Source organism: Balaenoptera borealis, assembly GCF_965194805.1.
Source record: "Balaenoptera borealis genome assembly, chromosome: 5".
Taxonomy (NCBI): Eukaryota; Metazoa; Chordata; class Mammalia; order Artiodactyla; family Balaenopteridae; genus Balaenoptera; species Balaenoptera borealis.
In genome coordinates, this window is record NC_138862.1 from 136,090,843 (window position 1) to 136,116,732 (window position 25,890).

General features: G+C 39.7%; 2 protein-coding genes across 10 annotated transcripts in view; one reads left to right on the forward strand and one right to left on the reverse strand.

Annotated features, from left to right (window-relative positions):
- The window catches only part of HACL1 (2-hydroxyacyl-CoA lyase 1), a 48,821-nt gene extending 46,916 nt beyond the window's left edge, over positions 1-1,905 (reverse strand). For 4 of the 8 annotated variants that reach the window (XM_082392737.1, XM_082392736.1, XM_082392738.1 and 1 more), the window contains exons 1-2: positions 1,390-1,901; positions 1,132-1,236 (exon numbers count right to left, since the gene is read on the reverse strand). In XM_082392737.1, the coding sequence (XP_082248863.1) occupies positions 1,132-1,236; positions 1,390-1,479 (195 nt within the window). In that variant the 5' untranslated portion in view covers positions 1,480-1,901. Of the gene's footprint in view, positions 1-1,131; positions 1,237-1,389 lie in introns of those variants that run through there. The other 4 variants (XM_082392739.1, XM_082392740.1, XM_082392741.1 and 1 more) reach the window with 4 other exon arrangements.
- BTD (biotinidase) overlaps positions 1,536-25,890 on the forward strand; it is a 73,366-nt gene continuing 49,011 nt past the window's right edge. The window contains exon 1 of one of the 2 annotated variants that reach the window (XM_082392749.1): positions 1,536-1,661. The gene's annotated coding sequence lies outside the window, so the exon portion shown is untranslated. The other variant, XM_082392748.1, reaches the window with a different exon arrangement.

Genomic DNA, 25,890 nt, shown 5'->3' on the forward strand with positions numbered 1-25,890 from the left:
TTTAGGGTCCATGGTGACATCCCCTTTTCCACCCCTGACACTGGTAATTTGTATTTTTTCTCTTTTATTCTTAATCAGTCTGCCGTGAAGATTATTGATTTTATTAATCTTTTCAAATATTTACAAAGGATTCAAATGTATTGAATTTCCAAATGTTTGGGGATTTTCTATCTTTCTGTAATTGAATTCCAGTTTATTTCCATATGGTCAGGTCACATATACTGTTTGTTTCCAATCCTTGGAGATTTGTTGAAATTTCCTTTATGGCCTTCATATGGTTAGTTTTTATTTTTAAACTGCACTTCAGCTCATTACAGGAAGACAGGGAAGGTGCTAAATTAAATACAAGATAACCTGGAAAAATGCTAAATGCCCTTTAGGAAGAAATGAGACTGGGTTGGCAAAATGTCCTAACTTCCTTTCTTGTGCTTCCAATAAGCCTCCAAGAAGGGTGGCAAGGCAATGAGGTGGAATGAGCACTGGACTGGGGCTTAGGACACCTCTGGAGTCCAATCACGGCTTTATACCATTTGTGATACCCGTCACCTTGCAGAGCCACCTACTGTACAACATGAGACAGCCTTCACCCATTCACCCTGCAGGTACTACCAGACCTCCTATCAAGTGCAGGCTCTACCTACACACTGGGGATACAGATGTGTCAAGAAGAAATAATATCCGTGACCCCCTGGAGCTCAGAGCCTAATAGGGAAGTCAGACGGGACAAATAATACACAGACACAGACACATAATAATAGTTAGTTACAGAGTGAAGGTCAGGGGGCCAGGATTCAGACCAGGTAAATGTCCCTTCCAATTCTGACACTCTAGACTGCGCAGAGTACAATACTGTATAGTGTAAGAGCATGGACTCCAGACCCAGCATACCTAGGTTCAAATTCTGGCTCTGCCAATACCAGCTGCCTCCTTGAGCAAGTTTCTTAACCCCTCTGGGTCTCACTTTTCTCATCTGCAACTAGGATTAACAATGGCTCTTGCCTCCTAGGACTGTTGTGATTGATACGTGTTGAGTATTAGAGGAGAGGTAAGCGGCGACTGTCCGCAGTGAAAATTTGCCATTACTATTACTCATCCCCAATCATGCATTCGGCTCTCCGAGTCCATACTTACCGCCTGCTCGTTCCTCATCCCGATGTATCTGATGCCCACCTCCTGGGCAGCAAGGGCGATTTCGGTCACCGGGATGCCTACGATGCCAAACATGTAATTCACATCCTGGGGGCCAAGAACAGAGGAATGAGGCCGCTAAAAGGAAAACCTCCAGCAAAGCTCCCTCCTGCCCGCCCCCGCCGCTTTCCCGTTTCCAAGACAACGTCTCGGCCCCGTCGGCTGCCGTAGGAGCCTTTCAATCAGGAAGGTCCAGCACACCTGTGTTTTCAGGGCCTGGGCGACGACTTTAGCACCAGACACCAGCCTCTCGCGTCCGTCGCTGCGCTCTGCCAAGTTACTTTCCGACATCTTCCACCTGAAGTTCGAGGCCCTCTCGCAGTGGACAGCAGGCTGACGCGGAGTCGCCCAGCCAAACCAACCCCGGAGGCACCAACTGTGGGGCCGCTCCTCTGAGTGAGGAGGAAGGCGACCCACCGTTTTAAACGGCGGGGAGGAGGAGGCGGGGCTGAAACCAGTCCGCTCGGGGTGAGGTGAGATGTAAACACACTCTCTCTCCTGTCACAACCGGGCCTTTTCCAGGGCCCTCCATTCGCGGCCGGCAGAGTGTCAGGAGGAGGCGGGACTAGCTGGAGGTGGAAGCCTGTGCCGAGCAGGTGAGAGGTCGAACCGCGGAGGCCTGTCGTCTTAGTCCGCCACCCGGAGCCATTTCGAGACCGCGTAGGGCGGGTGGTGCTTACGCAGAGTCGGGGCGGAAGGGGGGCTAGGGGCTTGGGCAGAAGGGGGCGTGGCGCGCGCTCCAGGCCCCGCCCCCGGACGCGGTGCTCTCGGGGCTGCGCGCTGGTTTCGCAAAGGCTGCTGGGACGCGGGTGACTGGGTGGCGCTTGGTGCGCGGCGGGGGTCGTTTTTGGGTTGCGTTGTCATTCTTCCGCGCCCTTTAGGCTCTAGGCTTTGACTTCCACGTTTTTTGGTTTGTACGCTCATATCTTTGTGGCTTTGCAATCCGTAAAGATTAATACCCGTCAATTAAATCCGTAAGCGGATGTGTACTCTTTACGCCGCGTTTTAGGGAAGGACACGTAATCTCCCAAGCGAGAGATAAAGTAACTTACCCAGAGCCATTGGACCAGACCGTGCTTCAGACTAACAGTCTTGGGCTCTATTCACTGTTAAGCCCTTTGGCCACAGGAGATAAGAGGAGCCCCTTGAGCCTAGTTACTTTTGACCGTTATTTTCTCTAACCCTTGCCAATAACCCTCCACTCTTGTCTTTACAAAGTCAGGAAATGGGGGGGTTTTGTGATTCTTAAGAGTCAGTCCCTCACCACAACCAGCTCCTGCAGCTGAGAACCCTTTTTTAAAAAAAAAAAGTTTACTGATTTAAAAAAAAGTCAGTAAATAGTTGATTTACAATGTTGTGTTAATTTCTGCTGTACAGCAAAGTGATTCATTATACATATATATGCATTCTTTTTCGTATTCTTTTCCATTATGGTTTATCACAGGACGAGAACCTTTTAAAACACATTTTTGAGTGAAAAAATGTCCTTACAATGTGTGATTTATGAGGCTGTGGCCTCAGGGTCATTAGACCATCTATCTGCTCAGTAGCAAACAAAATCGCCAATGGTAAGGAAGAGTGGAACTTTAAATTTTTGAGGATTTGGAGTGTTTTAAAGCAAAAAGACCAGTAATATGTGGAAAGTAAAGAAGAAGAGAGAGGAGTGGGTCATGGGTACTAAAATGAATGAAAAACATTAGAAGTGAAAGGATTTCTAAAGCCAGTGGGACCTTCCAAAAAGGTTTCCCCTCGAATTTCAAGCCCTAATGCCCACCCTGGCCCCGTTGGATATGGGTACCTAGCCTAAGGTAGTCCATCTAAGAGGGAGATTTCTTTGAAGTCTCAGAGTTCATCTAGAAAATAAATGCAGATCTTGCATTGTATTCCAGAATCTATCCATATTTTAATATAAAAGTGATCTTTTTATTGAGGTAAACATACACTTATATGTACAGATCTTAAATGAGTTTTGACAATTGTATATACCTATGTAACCACCACCCGAAATACAAATGACATTTTAAAATATTTACCTGTCAAATAAAATTGACATTCCAGAAAGATGCACAGTGCTCTTTGTGTGGCTTTGAATAGTCCTTGGTACAGTGTCTCCTGTCTCTGAGAAGCATAGACCCTATACCTCTCTACCATGTGGGATTGTTTATATCAGTACCTGTATGACGGTTTCTATCCCCAAGCATCAGAATCACTTGGAAAGCTTTTTAAACAAACAGTTGCTTGGGCACTACCCCATATCTTCTGAATCAGCATCTTAGGACAAATTAGGCACCTGTATTTTTTTAAAGCCGCTACCTAAATTTGATTTGCAGCCTGACTTGAGAACCACTATCTCTGTACTCATGCTAGAGGCATGAGTTAATAATTAAATGTGTGATTGCCTGTTACCAAAAACTGTTGCTTAATTTGGATTTATGGGTTCAAGGCTGGTTTGACATCAATAGCACAGACTGTGTAGATGGCAGTTAGTCAGTTCATGTGGACTTGTGTTCAAAGAAGAACTGTGTTCTTCTGTCCCAAAAGAGTCACTGACAGAATCACTCAGTATAAAGTGAGAACACTAAACTATGGATTGGAACAAATCCCCTGAATTCAGAATAACCAATTGTGCAAAGGGACAAATTCTCAACTGACTGGACTCTGCCCTTTAGCAGAGGGAGTCGGTGAGACTGTTGAAACTTGCTTCACCTTTACGGCTTTGAGTTCAGGGCCCAGCATTCCATGGTTCACTTGGGTCTGATGATTCAGCAAAAATCGTTTACTTTACTTTTCCACATATTACTGGTCTTTTTGCTGAGAGTCTCACCCCAAGATTTGCAGGCACTTGGAGCAACTGCTTTCAATCCAACGGCAATGACAGGATTCCAGGATTCTTTTGTAACTTACCCAAGGCCTTTTGTGCAGACATTGTAAGCATTAACCACGTTCTTTATTACTTTCATTGGTGGTAGGCATGGAATTTTGTTTGTTTTGCCTTGTTTGTTTACTCATGGAAAGAGGTCAAAGGAGGAGTAAGTCTAGGTTTTTTTTTTTTAACAGGAAAGGCTAAAGTAATGATTACATGCTCTCCAAAGAGCATACTGGTTACTGTATTTGTGGGCTCTGGACCTGAGATTATGAGGGAGATATTTGGTGGCTTTCTTACATCTGGGTGAAGAGAATATCCAGGCAACCAGGTCATTTCCTTAGAGGTGCAAAATAATACCTGGAGAAAATATACTTGCTAAAGATTTAAAACAGGCAGCTTCTACAGTAACTTCTTAGGCCCCAGAATTATAATATGTTTTAATTTCAGTAAACTAACTGCTATGAAGACATAAGTGATGTATGTCAAATGGCTTAGAAGTCATAACATAGTATTTCTCCATATGCAAGTACTCCACACTTGGAGGTGGCCTGTGGTCTAGGGGTTGGTCAACCATCACGTATGAAACACGGTATCAGTTTTTAAATGTTTCCTGTTTTCATTTGTTTCTTCTGTTTTGCCATCAGCTTTCATTACAGCCCCTTCCTTTAGCTATTTTTTTTAAAATAAATCTATTTATTTATTTATTGGCTGTGTTGGGTCTTTGTTGCTGCGTGCGAGCTTTCTCTAGTTATGGCAAGCGGGGGCTACTTTCCATTGCAGTGCGCGGGCTTCTCATTGCGGTGGCTTCTCTTGTTGTGCAGCATGGGCTCTAGGCACGTGGGCTCAGTAGTTGTGGCTCATGGGCTTAGTTGCTCCGTGGCATGTGGGATCTTCCCAGACCAGGGCTCGAACCCGTGTCCCCTGCATTGGCAGGCGGATTCTTAACCACTGCACCACCAGGAAGTCCCGATATTTTTTTTTATATATTTTTAATATATTTATATATACTTAAAGATGTCATTTATGACATCTTTCAGACACATGAATAAGAACAGAGATTAATACACACCCATGTGTCCAGCGCTAGCTTAAGAAACACTTAACGAATAGAACGAAACCCCTATGTTTCCTTCCCCCATCACATCTCCTGCCCTGTGCCATAGAGGTAACCACTGTCTTGAATTTGGTGTTTATAATTCCCACCTGTGCATTCTTTAGGTGATTGGCATTTAGGTTGTTTTAAGCTTTTTAGTGTTATAAACAGTTTTCTTTGAATATTCTTGCATGTCTCCTTGTGCACAAGTGTGAGTTTTTATGTATATGTATCTAGCAGTGTTATCAGAGGGTAGGTTCTTGTCTCATAGCAGAAAGAATTCAGAGATGAGACAGGGAGGTCAAGAAAGCAAAGTGAGGATTTATTTAAGAGAAAGTATGCTCTCAAGGGAAGAGCAGGCAGTCTCAGGTGAGCAGCTGCACTGAGTTTCTTCAGCAAGCTGGTTTGTGGGGCGTAGAAATGAAGGGGTGGAATATTCACTGGGGAGGGAAGGGGTGGGCTCATATTCCCTGATTTTCCTCCCAGCTCCACCTTCCCGAGGGGAGGAGGGATTTCTGTCCTTATTTAGCCTTGATCAGAAGTGTCATGACATTGGTGCATGATGAGTACTTCTTATCTGCAAGGCTAATTTTATTGTAATGAGGGTATATTGAGCGAAAGGTTACATTCAGACACTGGAGATTCCCGCCTTTCCCCACCTTTCTTTGTCTCCAGGACACTTATCACCCCCCAAATGTGTGGTTTCCTGTCAGTCTGGAGGTTCCTGCTTTTCTTTGTCTGCCCAAGGACGCCCATTGTTTACAAGATGTATGGTTTCCTGCCATTTGGCCCCTGCTCCTCTTTCTCTGCTCGTATCTAGCTAACTGCCTGCTTTAACAGGGGTGGGTCATCATCAATTTTACTAGATATTACCAAATTGGTCTCAAAAGTTATTGTACCACTTTATACCCCTAACTTCTGTATATAAGAACTCCCCTTTCTCTGCACCCTCAATTGTGGAATTTAAAATTTTTTGCCAATTTGATGGTTGTGAAATGGATTTTCATTTCCATTTCCCTGACTACTAATGAAGATATCTAGATATAGATTATATAGTTATATATTTGGATTTACCATTGGGATTTCTTCTGTGAATTACCTGTTTATATCTTTTGTCCTTTATTGGATTGTTTATCTTTTTCTTATTTATTTGTACATGTTCTTTATATATTCTGGATACTTATTCTTCATCTTTTAACTTTGTTTATAGTTACTTTTGAGGTACAAAATTTTGTGTTTTTTCGGTGTGTTGTCACAACTGACAATTTTTCTTTTGGCTGTGACGCACAGCTTGCAGGATCTTAGTTCCCCAACCAGGAATTGGACCCATGTCCCCTGCAGTGGAAGTGTGGAGTCCTAACCACTGGACCACCAGGGAATTCCCACAACTGACAATTCTTTTCCTTTATTTTATACTCTTTGTATCTTGCTTGAAAAAACTTTCCCTAGGACTTCCCTGGTGGTGCAGTGGTTAAGAATCCGCCTGCCAACGCAGGGGACACGGGTTCGATCCCTGGTCTGGGAAGATCCCACATGCCACGGAGCAACTAAGCCCATGCACCACAACTACTGAGCCTGTGCTCTAGAGCCCATGAGCCACAACTACTGAGCCCACGCACCTAGAGCCTATGCTCTGCAACAAGAGAAGCCACTGCAATAAGAAGCCCACGCTCCGCAACAAAGAGTAGCCCCTGCTCGCCGCAACTAGAGGAAGCTCACGTGCAGCAACGAAAACCCAACGCAGCCAAAAATAAATAAATAAAAATTTTAAAAAAAGAAAAAAAAACTTTCCCTAAACTGAGGTTATGTGGAGTTATTTTTCTATATTTTCATTAAAAAGTTTAGTTTTTTTATATTTAAGCCTCTTGGTCTCCCTGAAATTGATTTGTATATATGATGAGAAGTAGCAATCCAGGGTTTTTTTCCATATAATATATATATATATATATCAATTAGATTTTGATGTGTAATTAACCACTCTAAAACTCACTGACCTAAAACAACCACCATTTATTTAATTTATAATCCTGTGAGGCTGGGCTCAGCTGGGCTTCTTCATGTGTCTGTGGTCAGTTGCTAGTCAGCTAGGTCACTCTGCCACTGGAGGTTGACCCCTGGTCCCCAGCGGTGGCAGGCTTATCCCCACTGTGCCATATATCTTTCATCATTCAGCAGGCTTCCCTGGGCTTCTTTTATTGGCAGCAGGTTGCAAAAGGGGACAAATCCCATGGCAGAAGCCTTTGTGTGCCCATGTTTGCTAACATCGCATTAGCCAAAGTAAGTTATAGGTAGAGCTCAGTCTCTGAGTGGGATGGCATTAATGTTACATGATAAAAGAAAATGAACACAGAGAGGGGAATAATTGCTAGCCATTTTTGTAGTCAATTTACTAAACTACCTGTTGTCCAAGCACCTTTGATGGTATAGTTCATTCTTATCCCAGTGATCCATAATGTTATCTATCAAGTTGCCATATATGTGTGGTCTGTCTCTGGACTCTGTGTTCTTTTCCTATCCCAACACTAGTCCTACACTATCTTAATTTCTATATTTTCAAAATAAGTCTTTATGTTGGTAGGACAAGTCCTTCTACTTTGTTCTTTTGAAACCATCTTATCTATTGTAATTAGTTTCCTATCACTGCTATAACAAATTACCACAAAATTAATGGCTTAAAACAACATAAATTTATTATTTTAACAGTTCTGTAGTTCAGAAATCTGAAATGGGGTTCACTGGGATAACAGCAAGGTGTTGGCAGGAGCACATTCCTTTCTGGAGGCTCTAGGAGAGAATCCATGCCTTTCTCCTTCTAGCTTCTAGAGGCCTCTCAAGTTCTTGGCTCCATCTTCAAAGTGAGCAGTATCAGGCCAAGTCCTTCTCATGTTGCCATCCCTCTGGTTCTCCTTCTTCTGCTTCCCTCTTTCACTCCTAAGGATACTGGTGATTACATTAAGTTTACCTAGATAATGCGGGATAATCTCCCTATCTCAGAGTCAGCTTATTAGCAACCTTAATTCCCCTTTGCCATGTAACCTAACATACAGATTCTAGGGATTAGGATGTGAACATCTTGGCAGGGCCATTATTCTGCCTCTAGGTTTATTCTTAGCCTTTTTCTCTTTCATACATATTATAGAATCAGTTTATCGAATTCCATGAAATACTCATTGGAATTACATTGTTCATAAATTAATTTGGATAGAACAGGATCTTTATATTGAGTCTATCTTGCCATGAGCATTATATATCTTTCCATTTATTTTACTCTTCCTTAATCTTTAAATTAAAATCTTTTATTATGTTTATTTCTAAGTATCTTACTGTTATTTGCATTTTCTAGTTTTGGGGGGCTGATGTATTAGAATGCAATTAATTTTCTTATGCTGGTCTTAAATTTAACTACTGTATTTTCTTTTTTTTTTTTCATTTTTTAAACATCTTTATTGGAGTATAATTGCTTTACAATGGTGTGTTAGTTTCTGCTTTATAACAAAGTGAATCAGTTATACATATACATATGTTCCCATATCTCTTCCCTCTTGCATCTCCCTCCCTCCCACCCTCCCTATCCCACCCCTCTAGGTGGTCACAGAGCACCGAGCTGATCTCCCTGTGCTATGCGGCTGCTTCACACTAGCTATCTATTTTACATTTGGTAGTGTATATATGTCCATGCCACTCTCTCACCCTGTCACATCTTACCCCTCCCCCTCCCCATATCCTCAAGTGCATTCTCTAGTAGGTCTGTGTCTTTATTCCCGTCTTGCCACTAGGTTCTTCATGACCTATTTTTTTTTTCCCTTAGATTCCATATATATGTGTTAGCATACTGTATTTGTTTTTCTCTTTCTGACTTACTTCACTCTGTATGACAGACTCTAACTCCATCCACCTCACTACAAATACCTCCATTTCATTTCTTTTTATGGCTGAGTAATATTCCATTGTATATATGTGCCACATCTTCTTTATCCATTCATCCGATGATGGACACTTAGGTTGCTTCCATGTCCTGGCTATTGTAAATAGAGCTGCAATGAACATTTTGGTACATGACTCTTTTTGAATTATGGTTTTCTCAGGGTATATGCCCAGTAGTGGGATTGCTGGGTCGTATGGTAGTTCTATTTTTAGTTTTTTAAGGAACCTCCATACTGTTCTCCATAGTGGCTGTATCAATTTACATTCCCACCAACAGTGCAAGAGTGTTCCCTTTTCTCCACACCCTCTCCAGCATTTATTGTTTCTAGATTTTTTGATGATGGCCATTCTGACCGGTATGAGATGGTATCTCATTGTAGTTTTGATTTGCATTTCTCTAATGATTAATGATGTTGAGCATTCTTTCATGTGTCTCTTGGCAATCTGTATATCTTCTTTGGAGAAATGTCTATTTAGGTCTTCTGCCCATTTTCGGATTGGGTTGTTTGTTTTTTTGTTATTGAGCTGCATGAGCTGCTTGTAAATCTTGGAGATTAATCCTTTGTCAGTTGCTTCATTTGCAAATATTTTCTCCCATTCTGAGGGTTGTCTTTTGGTCTTGTTTATGGTTTCCTTTGCTGTGCAAAAGCTTTTAAGTTTCATTAGGTCCCATTTGTTTATTTGTGTTTTTATTTCCATTTCTCTAGGAGCTGGGTCGAAAAAGATCTTGCTGTGATTTATGTCATAGAGTGTTCTGCCTATGTTTTCCTCTAAGAGTTTTATAGTGTCTGGCCTTACACTTAGGTCTTTAATCCATTTTGAGTTTATTTTTCTGTATGGTGTCAGGGAGTGTTCTAATTTCATACTTTTACATGTACCTGTCCAGTTTTCCCAGCACCACTTATTGAAGAGGCTGTCTTTTCTCCACTGTATATGCTTGCCTCCTTTATCAAAGATAAGGTGACCATATGTGCATGGGTTTATCTCTGGGCTTTCTATCCTGTTCCATTGATCTATGTTTCTGTTTTTGTGCCAGTACCAAACTGTCTTGATTACTGTAGCTTTGTAATATAGTCTGAAGTCAGGGAGCCTGATTCCTCCAGCTCCATTTTTCGTTCTCAAGATTGCTTTGGCTCTTCGGGGTCTTTTGTGTTTCCATACAAATTGTGAAATTTTTTGTTTAGTTCTGTGAGAAATGCCATTGGTAGTTTGATAGGGATTGCATTGAATCTGTAGATTGCTTTGGGTAGTATAGTCATTTTCACAATGTTGATTCTTCCAATCCAAGAACATGGTATATCTCTCCATCTATTTGTATCATCTTTAATTTCTTTCATCAGTGTCTTATAATTTTCTGCATACAGGTCTTTTGTCTCCTTAGGTAGGTTTATTCCTAGATATTTTATTCTTTTTGTTGCAATGGTAAATGGGAGTGTTTTCTTAATTTCACTTTCAGATTTTTCATCATTGGTGTATAGGAATGCAAGAGATTTCTGTGCATTAATTTTGTATCCTGCTACTTTACCAAATTCATTGATTAGCTCTAGTAGTTTTCTGGTAGCATCTTTAGGATTCTCTATGTATGGTATCATGTCATCTGCAAACAGTGACCGCTTTACTTCTTCTTTTCCGATTTGGATTCCTTTTATTTCTTTTTCTTCTCTGATTGCTGTGGCTAACACTTCAAAACTATGTTGAATAACAGTGGTGAGAGTGGGCAACCTCGTCTTGTTCCTGATCTTAGTGGAAATGGTTTCAGTTTTTCACCATTGAGCACAATGTTGGCTGTGGGTTTGTCATATATGGCCTTTATTATGTTGAGGAAAGTTCCCTCTATGCCTACTTTCTGCAGGGCTTTTATCATAAATGGGTGTTGAATTTTGTCGAAAGCTTTCTCTGCATCTGTTGAGATGATCATATGGTTTTTCTCCTTCAATTTGTTAATATGATGTATCACGTTGATTGATTTGCGTATATTGAAGAATCTTTGCATTCCTGAGACAAACCCCACTTGATCATGGTGTATGATCCTTTTAATGTGCTGTGGGATTCTGTTTGCTAGTATTTTGTTGAGGATTTTTGCATCTATGTTCATCAGTGATATTGGCCTGTAGTTTTCTTTCTTTGTGACATCTTTGTCTGGTTTTGATATCAGGGTGATGGTGGCCTCGTAGAATGAGTTTGGGAGTGTTCCTCCCTCTGCAATATTTTGGAAGAGTTTGAGAAGGATAGGTGTTAGCTCTTCTCTAAATGTTTGATAGAATTCACCTGTGAAGCCATCTGGTCCTGGGCTTTTGTTGGAAGATTTTAAATCACAGTTTCAATTTCAGTGCTTGTGATTGTTCTGTTCATATTTTCTATTTCTTCCTGGTTCAGTCTCGGCAGTTTGTGCATTTCTAAGAATCTGTCCATTTCTTCCAGGTTGTCCATTTTATTGGCATAGAGTTCCTTGTAGTAATCTCTCATGATCTTTTGTATTTCTGCAGTGTCAGTGGTTACTTCTCCTTTTTCATTTCTAATTCTATTGATTTGAGTCTTCTCCCTTTTTCTCTTGATGAGTCTGGCTAATGGTTTATCAATTTTGTTTACCTTCTCAAAGAACCAGCTTTTAGTGTTATTGATCTTTGCTATTGTCTCCTTCATTTCTTTTTCATTTATTTCTGATCTGATCTTTATGATTTCTTTCCTTCTGCTAGCTTCGGGGTTTTTTTGTTCTTCTTTCTCTAATTGCTTTAGGTGCAAGGTTAGGTTGTTTATTCGAGATGTTTCCTATTTCTTGAGGTAGGCTTGTATTGCTATAAACTTCCCTCTTAGCACTGCTTTTGCTGCATCCCATAGGTTTTGGGTCGTCGTGTCTCCATTGTCATTTGTTTCTAGGTATTTTTTGATTTCCCCTTTGATTTCCTCAGTGAACACTTCGTTATTAAGTAGTGTATTGTGTAGCCTCCATGTGTTTGTATTTTTTACAGATCTTTTCCTGTAATTGATATCTAGTCTCATAGCATTGTGGTCGGAAAAGATACTTGATACAATTTCAATTTTCTTAAATTTACCAAGGCTTGATTTGTGACCCAAGATATGATCTATCCTGGAGAATGTTCCATGAGCACTTGAGAAAAATGTGTATTCTGTTGTTTTTGGGTGGAATGTCCTATAAATATCAATTAAGTCCATCTTGTTTAATGTATCATTTAAAGCTTGTGTTTCCTTATTTATTTTCACTTTGGATGATCTGTCCATTGGTGAAAGTGGGGTGTTAAAGTCCCCTACTATGATTGTGTTGCTGTCGATTTCCCCTTTTATGGCTGTTAGTATTTGCCTTATGTATTGAGGTGCTCCTATGTTGGGTGCATAAATATTTACAATTGTTATACCTTCCTCTTAGATCGATCCCTTGATCATTATATAGTGTCCTTCTTTGTCTCTTGTAATAGTCTTTATTTTAAAGTCTATTTTGTCTAATATGAGAATTGCTCCTCCAGCTTTCTTTTGATTTCCATTTGCATGGAATATCTTTTTCCATCCCCTCACTTTCAGTCTGTATGTGTCTCTAGGTCTGAAGTGGGTCTCTTGTAGACAGCATATATATGGGTCTTGTTTTTGTATCCATTCAGACAGTCTGTGTCTTTTGGTGGGAGCATTTAATCCATTTACATTTAAGGTAATTATCGATATGTATGTTCCTATTCCCGTTTTCTTAAATGTTTTGGGTTTGTTATTGCAGGTGTTTTCCTTCTCTTGTGTTTCTTGCCTAGAGAAGTTCCTTTAGCATTTGTTGTAAAGCTGGTTTGGTGGTGCTGAACTCGCTCAGCTTTTGCTTGTCTGTAAAGGTTTTAATTTCTCCATCACATCTGAATGAGATCCTTGCTGGGTAGAGTAATCTTGGTTGTAGGTTTTTCTCCTTCATCACTTTAAGTATATCCTGCCACTCCCTTCTGGCTTGCAGAGTTTCTGCTGAAAGATCAGCTGTTAACCTTATGGGCATTCCCTTGTGTGTTATTTGTTGTTTTTCCCTTGCTGCTTTTAATATGTTTTCTTTATATTTAATTTTTGATAGTTTGATTAATATGTGTCTTGGTGTGTTTCTCCTTGAATTTATCCTGTATGGGACTCTCTGTGCTTCCAGGACTTGATTCACTAATTCCTTTCCCATATTAGAGAAGTTTTCAACTATAATCTCCTTAAATATTTTCTCAGTCCCTTTCTTTTTCTCTTCTTCTTCTGGGACCCCTATAATTCGAATGTTGGTGTGTTTAATGTTGTCCCAGAGGTCTCTGAGACTGTCCTCAGTTCTTTTCATTCTTTTTTCTTTATTCTGCTCTGCAGTAGTTATTTCCACTATTTTATCTTCCAGGTCACTTTCCTGTTCTTCTGCCTCAGTTATTCTGCTATTGATCCCGTCTAGAGTATTTTTAATTTCATTTTTTGTGTTTTTCATCGTTGCTTGGTTACTCTTTAGTTCTTCTACGTCCTTGTTAAATGTTTCTTGCATTTTGTCTATTCTATTTCCAAGAATTTGGATCATCCTTACTATCATTATTCTGAATTCTTTTTCAGGTAGACTACCTATTTCCTCTTCATTTGTTAGGTCTGGTGTGTTTTGACCCTGCTCCTTCATCTGCTGTGTGTTTTTCTGTCTTCTCATTTTGCTTATCTTACTGTGTTTGGGGTCTCCTTTTCACAGGCTGCAGGTTCGTAGTCCCGTTGTTTTTGGTATCTGTCCCCAGTGGCTAAGGTTGGTTCAGTGGGTTGTGTAGGCTTCCTGGTGGAGGGGATTAGTGCCTGTGTTCTGGTGGATGAGGCTGGATCTTGTCTTTCTGCTGGGCACCTCCACGTCTGGTGGCGTGTTTTGGGGTGTCTGTGGCCTTATTATGATTTTAGGCAGCCTCTCTGCTAATGGATGGTACTGTGTTCCTGTCTTGCTAGTTGTTTGGCATAGGGTGTCCAGCCCTGTAGCTTGCTGGTCGTTGAGTGAAGCTGGGTCTTGATGTTGAGAAGGAGATCTCTGAGAGATTTTCGCCATTTGGTATTACGTGGAGCTGGGAGGTCTCTTGTGGACCAGTGTCCTGAAGTTGGCTCTCCCACCTCAGAGGCACAGCCTTGACACCTGGCTGGAGCACCAAGAGCCTTTCATCCACACAGCCGGCCTGCGGTCCCCAGGACTGTCGCGGCTTCGGCCTCCGGGGCCCCTCCAGAGCCGGCAGCCTCAGTGAGGCCACCCTCCCCTCCGGCTCTGGGGCAGTTCAGTGATGGCGGAGGGAAGAGACCCCGAGCCAGGAGTTCCAGTTCTGCGGAAACACGGGCTCCGTTCTGGGCGAGGAGGTGGGACCACTCTCTGTATTTTCTTCTTAATTATAATTTGCTTATAGATTCTCTTGGGTTTCTTTGTAGATAATCATATCATTAATGAAAGTTTTGTTTCTTCTTTTCCTATTATATCTTTTATACTTCTTTTTCTTTTTTTAACATTCCTAAATTTATTTTTATTTTTTAAAAGTTATACTCCATTTAAAATTATTATAAAATATTGGCTATATTCCCTGTGTTGTACAATATAGCCTTGTAGCTTACTTTATACATAATAGTTTGCACCTCTTAATGCCCCTTCCCTCTTCCCTCTCCCCACTGGTAACCACTAGTTTGTCCTCTACATCTCTGAGTTTTACTTCTTTTTTGTTATATTCACTAGTTTATTGTATTTTTTAGATTCCACATATAAGTTATATCACACAGTATTTGTCTTTCTCTGTCTGACTTATTTCACTTGACATAATACTCTCCAAGTCCATCCATGTTGTTGCAAATGGCAAAACTGCATTCTTTTATGTGGCTGAGTAGTATTCCATTGTGTGTGTATATGTATGTGTGTATATATATACACACACATACCACATCTTCTCTGTCTGTTCATCTGTTGGACACTTAGGTTGCTTCCATATCTTAGCAACTGTAAATAGTGCTGCTGTGAACACTGGGGTGCTTGTATCTTTTCGAAATTAGTGTTTTTGGTTTTTTTAGATATATATACCCCCAGGAGTGGAATTGCTGGGTCATATGGTCGTTTTATTTTTATTTTTTTGAGGACCCTCCCTACTGTTTTCCACAGTGGTTATACCAATTAACATTCCCGCCAACAGTGTACAAGGATTCCCTTTCTCCACATCCTCACCACATTTGTTATTTGTGTTCTTTTTGATGATAGCCATTCTAACAGGTGCAAAGTGATATCTTATTGTGGTTTTGATTTGCATTTTCCTGATGATTAGTGATGTTGAACATCTTTTCATGTGCCTGTTGGCCATCTGCATTTCTTCTTTGGATACACTTCTTTTTCTTATCTTATTGCACCGGCTAAGACCTCCTGTACAATATAGATAAGAAGCACTGATAAGTCACATTTTAATTTCCTTTAATTTATTAATGTGGTGAATTAAGTTGATACACTTTCTCATATTAAATGATCCATCATTCTTGTGATAAACCCAACTTGGTCATGATGATTTTCTTCTTAGACATTGCTTAGTTAGTTTGCTATTATTTTTATTTAGGCTTTCTGCATTTGTGTTTAAGAGTGAGAGTCAACCATTATTTTCCTTTCTTAAACTATCTTATCTAGCTTGGGTTTCAAGGTTATACTGTCTTTTAAAATTTTTCAGAATAGTTTGTATAAAATATGTATGTATAAATATGTTTGTATAAAAAAGATACAGTATGTGTCTTTCCCTTGAATGTTTGGGAGAATTCCACTGAAAAATATACCAGTATTGATGCCTTTAGAGAGAGTCTTTGATAATTTAATTTTTCTTTTTTTTTTTGAAGATTTTGTTTTTTTGATGTGGACCATTTTTTTTTTAAGTCTTTATTGAGTTTGTTACAATAGTGCTTCTGTTTTGGTTTTTTGGCCCCAAGGCATGTGGGAGCTTAGCTCCCCAACCAGGGATCGAACCCGCACGCCCTGCCTTGGAAGGCAAAGTCCTAACCCCTGGACCACCAGGGAAGTCCCCCAAATTTAATTTTTCTTGGGTAATTGGTCAGCTTCATTTTTCTATCTTTTTTGGACTTAGTTTTGGTTTTATTTTCCTAGAAAATTGTGCATTTCATCCACATATCCCTTTAACATACATTTGTTCTAGGGCATCCAATAATCAGTTCTAAAATTTTTGTTGTAATCACAGTTATGTTCCCTTTTAATTTTTTCATGTTCATGTGTGTATTTGTTTACTTTTCTCCTTAATCAGTCTTGATGGAGTCTTGTTTACTTCATTAGTCTTTTCAGAGAATCGTTTTCTACCCAAGGCTTCTTGGCAAAATGGCCACTTCCAGAGCTGAGCCAGGAAATGTACACAATAAGGTTGGGACATCTTTTAATGTTAGATTACAAAAAAGGTATTGGAAACTATTAGGGTAATGTAGGATGAGTTTCAATAATGATAATAATTGCAATGGAAAGAAATCCATGAAATATGTTTAAATCCATGAGTTCATAATATTTTTAAAAAATTGGTCACCTTCAGAAAATAATAGAGATACCAGTTTCTTATTTTGAAAACTGATTTTAAAAAGAAGGGGAGGGACTTCCCTGGTGGCGCAGTGGTTGGGAATTCACCTGCCAATGCAGGGGACATGGGTTTGAACCCTGGTCTGGGAAGATCCCACATGCAGCAGAGCAACTAAGCCCATGTGCCACAACTACTGAGCCTGCGCTCTAGAGCCCGGGGACCACAACTACTGAGCCCACGTGCCACAACTACTGAAGCTCACACGCCTAGAGCCTGTGCTGTGCAACAAGAGAAGCCACCGCAATGAGAAGCCTGTGCACCGCAAGAAAGAGTAGCTCCCACTCACCGCAACTAGAGAAAGCCTGCGTGCAGCAACGAAGACCCAAGACAGCCAAAAATAAATTTAAAAAAAATAAAATTAAAATAAATAAAAATAAAAAGAATGGGAGAGAAGCAATCCCACTCCTAGGCATATACCCAGAGAAAACCGTAATTCTAAAAGATACATGCACCCCGAAGTTCATTGCAGCAGTGTTTACAATAGCCAGGACATGGAAGTAACCTAAATATCCATCAACAGAGGAATGGATAAAGAAGATGTAGTATATATATACAATGGAATATTAGCCATAAAAAAGAACAAAATAGTGCCATTTGCAGCCACATGGATGGACCTAGAGATTCTCATACTGAGTGAAGTAAGTCAGATACAGAAAGACAAATATCGTATGATATTACTTATACGTGGAATCTAAAAAAAGGGTACAGATGAACTTATTTGCAAAACAGAAGTAGAGTCACAGCTGTAGAAAACAAGCTTATGGTTACCAGGGGATAAGGGGGCAGGGATGAATTGGGAGATTGGGATTGACATATACACACTACTATATATAAAATAGATAACTAACAAGGACCTACTATATGCACAGGTAACTCTACTCAATACTCTGTGATGTCCTATATGGGAAAAGAATCTTAAAAAAGGGTGGATATATGTGTATGTATAACTGATTCACTTTGCTGTATACCTGAAACTAATACAACATTGTAAATCAACTATACTCCAATAAAAAGTTTTAAAAATTAAAAAAAAAAGAATGGGAGAGGGAATCTAGCATTTATCCTGCCTTTCCTGTATGAACTGTACCATTAGATAACCAAATAGTAGATAAAATAAAATACCTCTTTTTAAAAAGTATTCCAATTAATGAATAAAAATGAAATGATAGAATTAGAATACCAGCATTTTGCAATCCCCAACGAATAGAAAATAGTATTAAGGGTTAATGTTTTGTGCTAAGATCATAAAAAGAGAGTCAGACATAAGCCTCATGTTGAAAGAACCTACTACCACCATAGTCTTCCTAAAAGGATGGAACCTGAGTCCAGTACAATCTCTGGATTCAGCTGTCGATTTGCAAGAAGTACCAAGGAAAGGGGAAAAGTTTGAATCTTACCATGCATGTGCAAGCAAAATCCATTCTGTTGGAAAATCTACAGGTCAAATGACCAGGCTTCTTCAACAGGCTGATTTTTTTTTTAATTAATTAATTAATTAATTAATTATTTTTTGCTGTGTTGGGTCTTCGTTTCTGTGCGAGGGCTTTCTCTAGTTGCGGCAAGCGGGGTCCACTCTTCATCGCGGTGCGTGGGCCTCTCACTATCGTGGCCGCTTTTGTTGCGGAGCACAGGCTCCAGACGCGCAAGCTCAGTAGTTGTGGCTCACGGGCCTAGTTGCTCCGCGGCATGTGAAATCTTCCCAGACCAGGGCTTGAACCTGTGTCCCCTGCATTAGCAGGCAGATTCTCAACCACTGCGCCACCAGGGAAGCCCGAACAGGCTGATTTTAAGGAAATAAAAGGAATGGAAAAGGAACCTATAGATTAAAAGAGACTTAAAGGATATATCAGTTTTTTTAAATTGGGAAGACGAAACTATACTGCCTAAGGATATACATTAGGTGATAAAACTTTATTTATTTTTTAAAAGAAGTGATAACTATAAAAATCAGGGTAATGGTTACTTGGCCAATTATGGGTAGAATTACCAGATATAGAAAAACAAAATGAACAAAACAGGACACCCAGGACTCTCAGCTAAATTTGAATTTCAGGTAAATAATGAATAATTTTTCAGCGTATGTTCCAACATCCAAACTCAAACTTAACTGTGCCTCCTATATTTTATCTGGCAAAATCTTGATTTTATTCAAGATGGTAATGCAGCTTACTCCCCAGCCTTCCTTATAGCTCAGAGTGGTCATGAGTTCCCTTGTTGGCCAGAGCAATTTTTTTTTTTTTTTTTGGCCACGCTGTGTGGCTTGCAGGATCTTATTTCCCTGACCAGGGATGGAACCTGGGCCATGGCAGTGAAAGTGCCAAGTCCTTACCACTGGACTGCCAGGGAATTCCCTGGCCAGAGCAATTTAAATGAAGTCAGTGGGCAGGGCTTTGGGGAAAGCTGATTGAACCGGCAGATACCCTCCTACTCTTCCACGCAGCATGGCATTGGACTTGTAGCAGTCTTCTTGCGACCACAAGGTGACCCTGAAGATGGTAGCTGCTGCATGCTGAGGACAGAGAAGCACAGAGAGGAAGATCCGGGATTCTAGGTAACATCGTGGAACTTTGTTATATTTTGTTATCAGAATTTCCTCACTTCATTTGAAAAACTTTTCTTCTTTTACTATGTTCTGGTACACTGAGTAGCATTGGGATTATCTGCTCCTTTATGATTAGGAAGAATTCCTCTGGAAACTGTCTGGGCCTGCTTTGAGGGTGGAGGATGGGAAGGGAATAGTTGTATGATAACTTTGTTATTTCTTCTGTGATTGTTGGCTTGATTCAGTTTTCTCTTTTAACTGGAGTAAGTTTTGATAAAATACATTTTCCTAGGAAATTAACCATTTTATCTAAACTTTCAAGTTTATCAGTATGTAATTGAATGAGGAGCTTGTTTCTTATTCTTTTAATTTCTCCTTCATTTGTAGATATTTCCTCCTTATTGTTACCCATTTTGTATATGTTCTTTTTTTTTTTCCCCTTAATTAGGTTAGATGATGATTTATCTATATGTTTGGGTTTTTTCCAAAGAACAACTTCTTGGACTTATTTAGTCTATCATTTTCTGTCTGCTAATTTATCAATTTCCACTTTTGTTTCCTTTCTTCTGCTTTCCTGCACACTGCACTACTCTTTCCCCCATTCCTACCCACATTTTTTTGTTTTATCATTTCTGTGTTGTCAGAGTCGAAAACATTTGTATTGTGTTCTATAAACATATTCTTCATATTTATTTTATATTTAAGGATCAGTGTCAGTTCATTCACCATATTTTTTTTTTAATTTTTTAATTTTTTAAATTTTTGGCTGAGTTGGGTTTTCATTGCTGCGTGCGGGCTTTCTCTAGTTGCGGCAAGCGAGGGCTACTCTTCATTGTGGTGCACGGGCTTCTCATTGCGGTGGCTTCTCTTGTTGCAGAGCACGGGCTCTAGGCGCGTGGACTTCACTAGTTGCAGCATGCAGGTTCAGTAGTTGTGACACATGGGCCCTAGAGCCTGTGGGCTTCAGTAGTTGCAGTGCATGGGCTCAGTAGTTGCAGCGCATGGGCTCTGGGGTGCACGGGATTCAGTAGTTGTGGCACGTGGGCTCAGTAGTTGTGGCTCACAAGCTCTAGAGCGCAGACTCAGTAGTCAATAGAGCACAGGCTCAGTTGCTCCGCAGCACATGGGCTCTTCCTGGACCAGGGATCGAACCCGTGTCTCTTGCATCGGCAGGCAGATTCTTATCCACTGCGCCACCAGGGAAGTCCCACACCATATTTTTAAAATTACCTCTTGGTTGGCAGTTTATCCTATATGAATTTTTTCAAGAAAGACTGATGGGACTTCCCTGGTGGCGCAGTGGTTAAGAATCCTCCTGCCAATGCAGGGGACAAGGGTTCGATCCCTGGTCTGGGAAGATCCCACGTGCTGCGGAGCAACTAAGCCTGTGCGCCACAACTACTGAAGCCCACGCACCCTAGAGTCTGAGCTCCGCAACAAGAGAAGCCACCGCAATGAGAAGCCCGCACAGTACAACGAAGAGTAGCCCCCGCTCGCCGCAACTACAGAAAGCCCACGCGTAGCAACAAACACTCAACGCAGCCAAAAAAAAAAAAAAGACTGATAAAAATAACATTCCCTGAGTTGTCAAACCTATTATCTCTGATTTTTATACTTCAAACACAGTTTGGCATAGAATAAAATTCCTGGTTCATATTTTCTTTTTTCAAAAGGACTCTATGTAGGCTTTTACTAACATTGATGTTATTGTGGTGAAGTCTGAGGATAGCCTGATTTTTTGCCCTTATAAATGCCCTTGATCTTTTTATTTGGCTTCCGAAGTGATTCTTATTTAACTTTGAAGGTCAGGAATTTTACTAGGCTATGTACTGGTATTGACATTTTGTCCCTTTTTTCCTGAGTTTGGTGTGTCCTTTCAATGTATAAATTCAAATCTGCTTTTCTTTATGGAAAGTTTTCTTCAATTACATCTTTAAATAATTTTCCTCTTCCATTATGTATTATCTATTGTTTGTAACAAATTACCACACATTTAGTAGCTTAAAATATGACACATTTATTATCTCATAGTTTCAGTGGTCAAGGAGTCTGAGCATGGCTTAACTGCCTCCTCTGCTCAGGACCTCACAAGACTACAGTGAAGGTGTCAGCTGGGTTCACAGTTTCATCAGAGGCCGAGTCCTCTTCCAAGCTCAACTGGTTTTTGGAAGAATAATTTCCTTGCAACTGTAGAACTCCTGGTGGCTTTATTCTTCAAGGACAGCAGGAGAGAAAGTGTCTGACCTCAGGAAAGACTTCAGTTCCTCTTTTAAAGTCTTTCACCTGATTAGGTCAGGCCCACTCAGGATAATCTTTTAAATAACTCAGAATTAGCTGATTTGGGATTTTAATTACATATGTGAAACCTGTTCACCTTTGTCATATTCTATTGGCTGGAAGCAAAGCATAGTTTCTACCTGCACTCAAGGGAAGGGTATCACCTTAGGGTGTGTCCACCACACATTATTTCCCTTCTCTTTTATGGATTTCCCAATTACGTATATGTTGGATCTCATTCACCAGCCCTCCCTATCTATCATTTTCTCTAGACTGCTTTGCGATTCTGTATTTCCATTCGTGTTGCTCACTTTCTCATTCCTGACCTCTTTGTCACTTATGTTATTTACAGCATCATCTGATTCTTTTGTGCAGTTTCCATACTTGCTTTAATTTCTTTTTTTAAAATTTAAGTCAATATTTTAAATTGAGGTATAATTGACATATAAAATTATATTAGTTTCAGGTGTACAACATAAGGATTTGATATTTGTGTACATTACTAAATGATCACCACAGTAAGTCTAGTTAACATTGTCACCATACATAATTACAAATACTTTTTTATGGTGAGAACTTTTAAGATCTACTCTCTTAGCACCTTTCAGATATGCAGTACTGTATTATTAGGTGTAGTCACCATGCTGTACATGACACCCCATGACTTACTTATGTTATAACTGGAAGTATGCCTTAATTTCTTTGATGGCTTTATTTTTTTTTCTGCTTCTGTCTTGAGCTCTCCCAGATAATATTTCATTTCCCCCACTCCCTGTTCTCCTTCCCCCACCTCCTCTCTCCTCCCCTTTCCCTCCCCTCTTTCTCTTCCTTTTTATTAATTATTTATTTATTTATTTATTTATTTATTTTTAAAATATTTGAGTGGAAGTTTTTTTTTTTAATTTTATTTATTTATTTATTTATTTATTTTGGCTGTGTTGGGTCTTCGTTTCTGTGCGAGGGCTTTCTCTAGTTGCGGCGAGCGAGAGCCACTCTTCATCGCGGTGCGCGGGCCTCTCACTATCGTGGCCTCTCTTGTTGCGGAGCACAGGCTCCAGACGCGCAGGCTCAGCAAATGTGGCTCACGGGCTAGTTGCTCCGCAGCATGTGGGATCTTCCCAGACCAGGACTCGAACCCGTGTCCCCTGCATTGGCAGGCTGATTCTCAACCACTGCGCCACCAGGGAAGCCCCTCTCTTCCTTTTTAAAATGGTTCTGTGCTTGGTGGTTTTTTGTGGTTTTGTCTTGTAAACCAATTGTTTGGGGTTTTTTCATTCATGGCAGAATGTTTGGTCACAATTTTTATGTGCTTTGTGGCAGTTTTCTGGAGAGTAATCTTAGTTTGCTTTTCATGAAGTATCTTTTTAAAATTTAATTTAATTAATTAATTAATTTTGGCTGTGCCATGTGGCTTGTGGGATCCTAGTTCCCCAACCAGGAATTGAACCTGGGCCCTCGGCAGTGAAAGCACAGAGTCCTAACCACTGGACCACCAGGGAATTCCCTTTTGTAATATATTTTACCTGATCTTGCCCTTTTTTTTACTTATTCATTTTTGAGTGAGAGTTTTTCCTGGACTGTTTATTTGCAGGAGATTTATGTGGGAGGTGAACAAGACCATTCTGAGTTGATAGTTATTTACCTTCAGCACTTTGAAGATCATATTTTTAGCTCCATGGCTGGTCTTGAAAAGTCTGCTGTTCTTCAAATCACCATGACTTTGAAAATAATCTCTTATCCCTCTGGTTGCTTCTAAGACTTTTTTTTTTTAATATTTGGTATTCTGAAGTTACTTTATGATATGAATAGGTATAGGGTTCTTTCTGGTTATCCTGAATCTGTGGATTCTGTATTTCATTGATGTGGAAAATTATTCCTTCAAATATATGTCATTTCCTTTATTTCCTCCTTCTGAAATTCCATTTAGAAATATAATGCAACATCATCCATATCTTCCATGTCTTTTATCCTCTTTTTTCATTTCTGTCATCTCTCTGGTACATTCTAAGCAAAAATTTCTTCAGCTGTAAACCCCATGTCACAGAATCTCTCCATCTGGTTTTATTTGACAGTATTTTATTGTTTTATCTGTCTTAGATTCCACTGGAAACTTCTTTAATCATCTCAAATGTACTCATTTGATAATCTGTGCTAGATACTGTCATCTGAAGTTGTTGGGGGTCTGATTTGCTGTGTTCTTTGGACTCTCTTCCATTATAGTTTCTTTTGCATGATAGTTTGCTTCCTTGCATGTTCAATAATTTTGGATTGTGAGCTCATGATTACGTGAAGATGAGCTCCTTTAGAGAGGATGCGGATTAGCTTTACTAAGCACCTGAAGACCATTTTGTGTTCGTTTCTTAGCTTGAGGGTTACCTGGTTCATGTACGTCTGTGAATTTGAATCCTAAACCCACATAAGGAAACCTTTGTTATAACTTCTCAGGGGATACTTTTTCCCCCCTTCAAAACCCAAGATGAGATGTACCAGTTTCTATGTCAGATAGTTACTTTTGCTGGCAGGCAGCTGTTTATGTTTGTCTGACATATCATTATTGCCTTATTGCACTGGGTATTGCATTATTATTTGGATAATGTCATTATTACCCAAAGTTTGTAGTTTACATTAGGATTCACTTAGTGTTATATGTGCATTTTGTGGGGTTTGACAAATGTATAATGAAATGTATCCCCCACTATAGTATCATACAGAATGGCTTCACTGCCCTAAAAATCCTCTGTGCTCCACCTGTTCAGCCTTCCCTTCTGAACTTTTTACTGTCTCCACAGTTTTGCCTTTTCCAGAATGTCATATAGTTGAAGTCACACATATATACCCTTTTCAGATTGGCTTCTTTCACTTAGTAAAATGCATCTAAGTTTCCTCCATGTCTTTACATGGCTTAATAGCTCCTTTCTTCTTAGTGCTGAAAATATTCCATTGTTTGGATGGACCACGGTTTATCCATTCACTTACTCTCAGTTGCTTCCAAGTATTGGCACTTACGAATAAAGTGGCTATAAACACTTACATGCAGGTTTTTGCACGGACATAAGTTTTCAATTCATTTGGGGAAATACAGGCTTATGGCTGCTGGATCACATGGTAAGAGAACTGTATGTTTAGGTTTTAAGGAACTACCAGTTTTTTTCCCAAAGTGGCTGTACCTTTGTATTCCCACCAGCAGTGAATGAGAGTTCATGTTGCTCCACATCCTCGCCAGCATTTGGTGGTGTCAGTATTCTCAATTCTCAGTTTTGGCCATTTATTAGGTGTTTAATGGTATCTATCGTTGTTTTAATTTGCAGTTCCCTAATGATACATGATGTGAAGCATCTTTTCATATGCTTATTTGTCATCTATATATCTTCTTTGGTGAGATGATTGTTCAGATCTTTTGCCTATTTTAAATTGATTTGTTTGTTTTCTTATTGTTGAATTTAAGAGATCTTTTTATATTTGGGGTAACCATCTTTTATCTTTTGCAGATATTTTCTCCTAGTCTGTGGCTTGTCTTATTCTCTTGACATTGTCTTTCACAGAGCAGAAGTTGTTGTTGTTGTTGTTATTTTGTTTTGTTTTTAATTTGAGGTATAGTTGATTTACAATGTTGTGTTAATTTCTGGTGTACAGCAAAGTGATTCAGTTATACATATGTATACATTCTTTTTCAATATGGTTTATTACAGGATATTGAGTATAGTTCCCTGTGCTATACAGAAGGACCTTGTTGCTTATCTATTTTATATAGAGTAGTTTGTATCTGCTAATCCCAAACTCCTAATTTATCCCTCCCCTACCCCCTTTTCCCTTTGGTATTCATAAGTTTGTTTTCTATGTCTGACTCTGTTTCATAAATAAGTTCATTTGTGTCATATTTTAGATTCCACAAAGAAGCGATATCATATACTATTTGTCTTTCTCTGTCTGACTTACTTCCCTTAGTATGATAATCTCTAGGTCCATCCATGTTGCTGCAAATGACATTATTTCATTCTTTTTTATGGCTGAGTAGTATTCCATTGTGTGTGCGTATATATAGATATATATATATGTATGTATGTATATATATGACATCTTCTTTATCCATTCATCTTTTGATGGACATTTAGGTTGCTTCCATGTTTTGGCTGTTGTAAAAAGTGCTGCTATGAACATAGGAGTGCATGTATCTTTTTGAATTAGCGTTTTCTTTGGATCTATACCGAAGAATGGGATTGCTGGATCATATGGCAACTCTGTTTTTAGTTTTTTGTGGAATCTCCATACTGTTCTCCATAGTGGCTGCACCCATTTACATTCCCACCCACAGTGTAGGAGGGTTCCCTTTTCTCCACACCCTCGCTGGCATTTATTTTTAGACTTTTTAATGATGGGCATTCTGACCAGTGTGAGGTGATACCTCACTGTAGTTTTGATTTGCATTTCTCTAATAATTAGC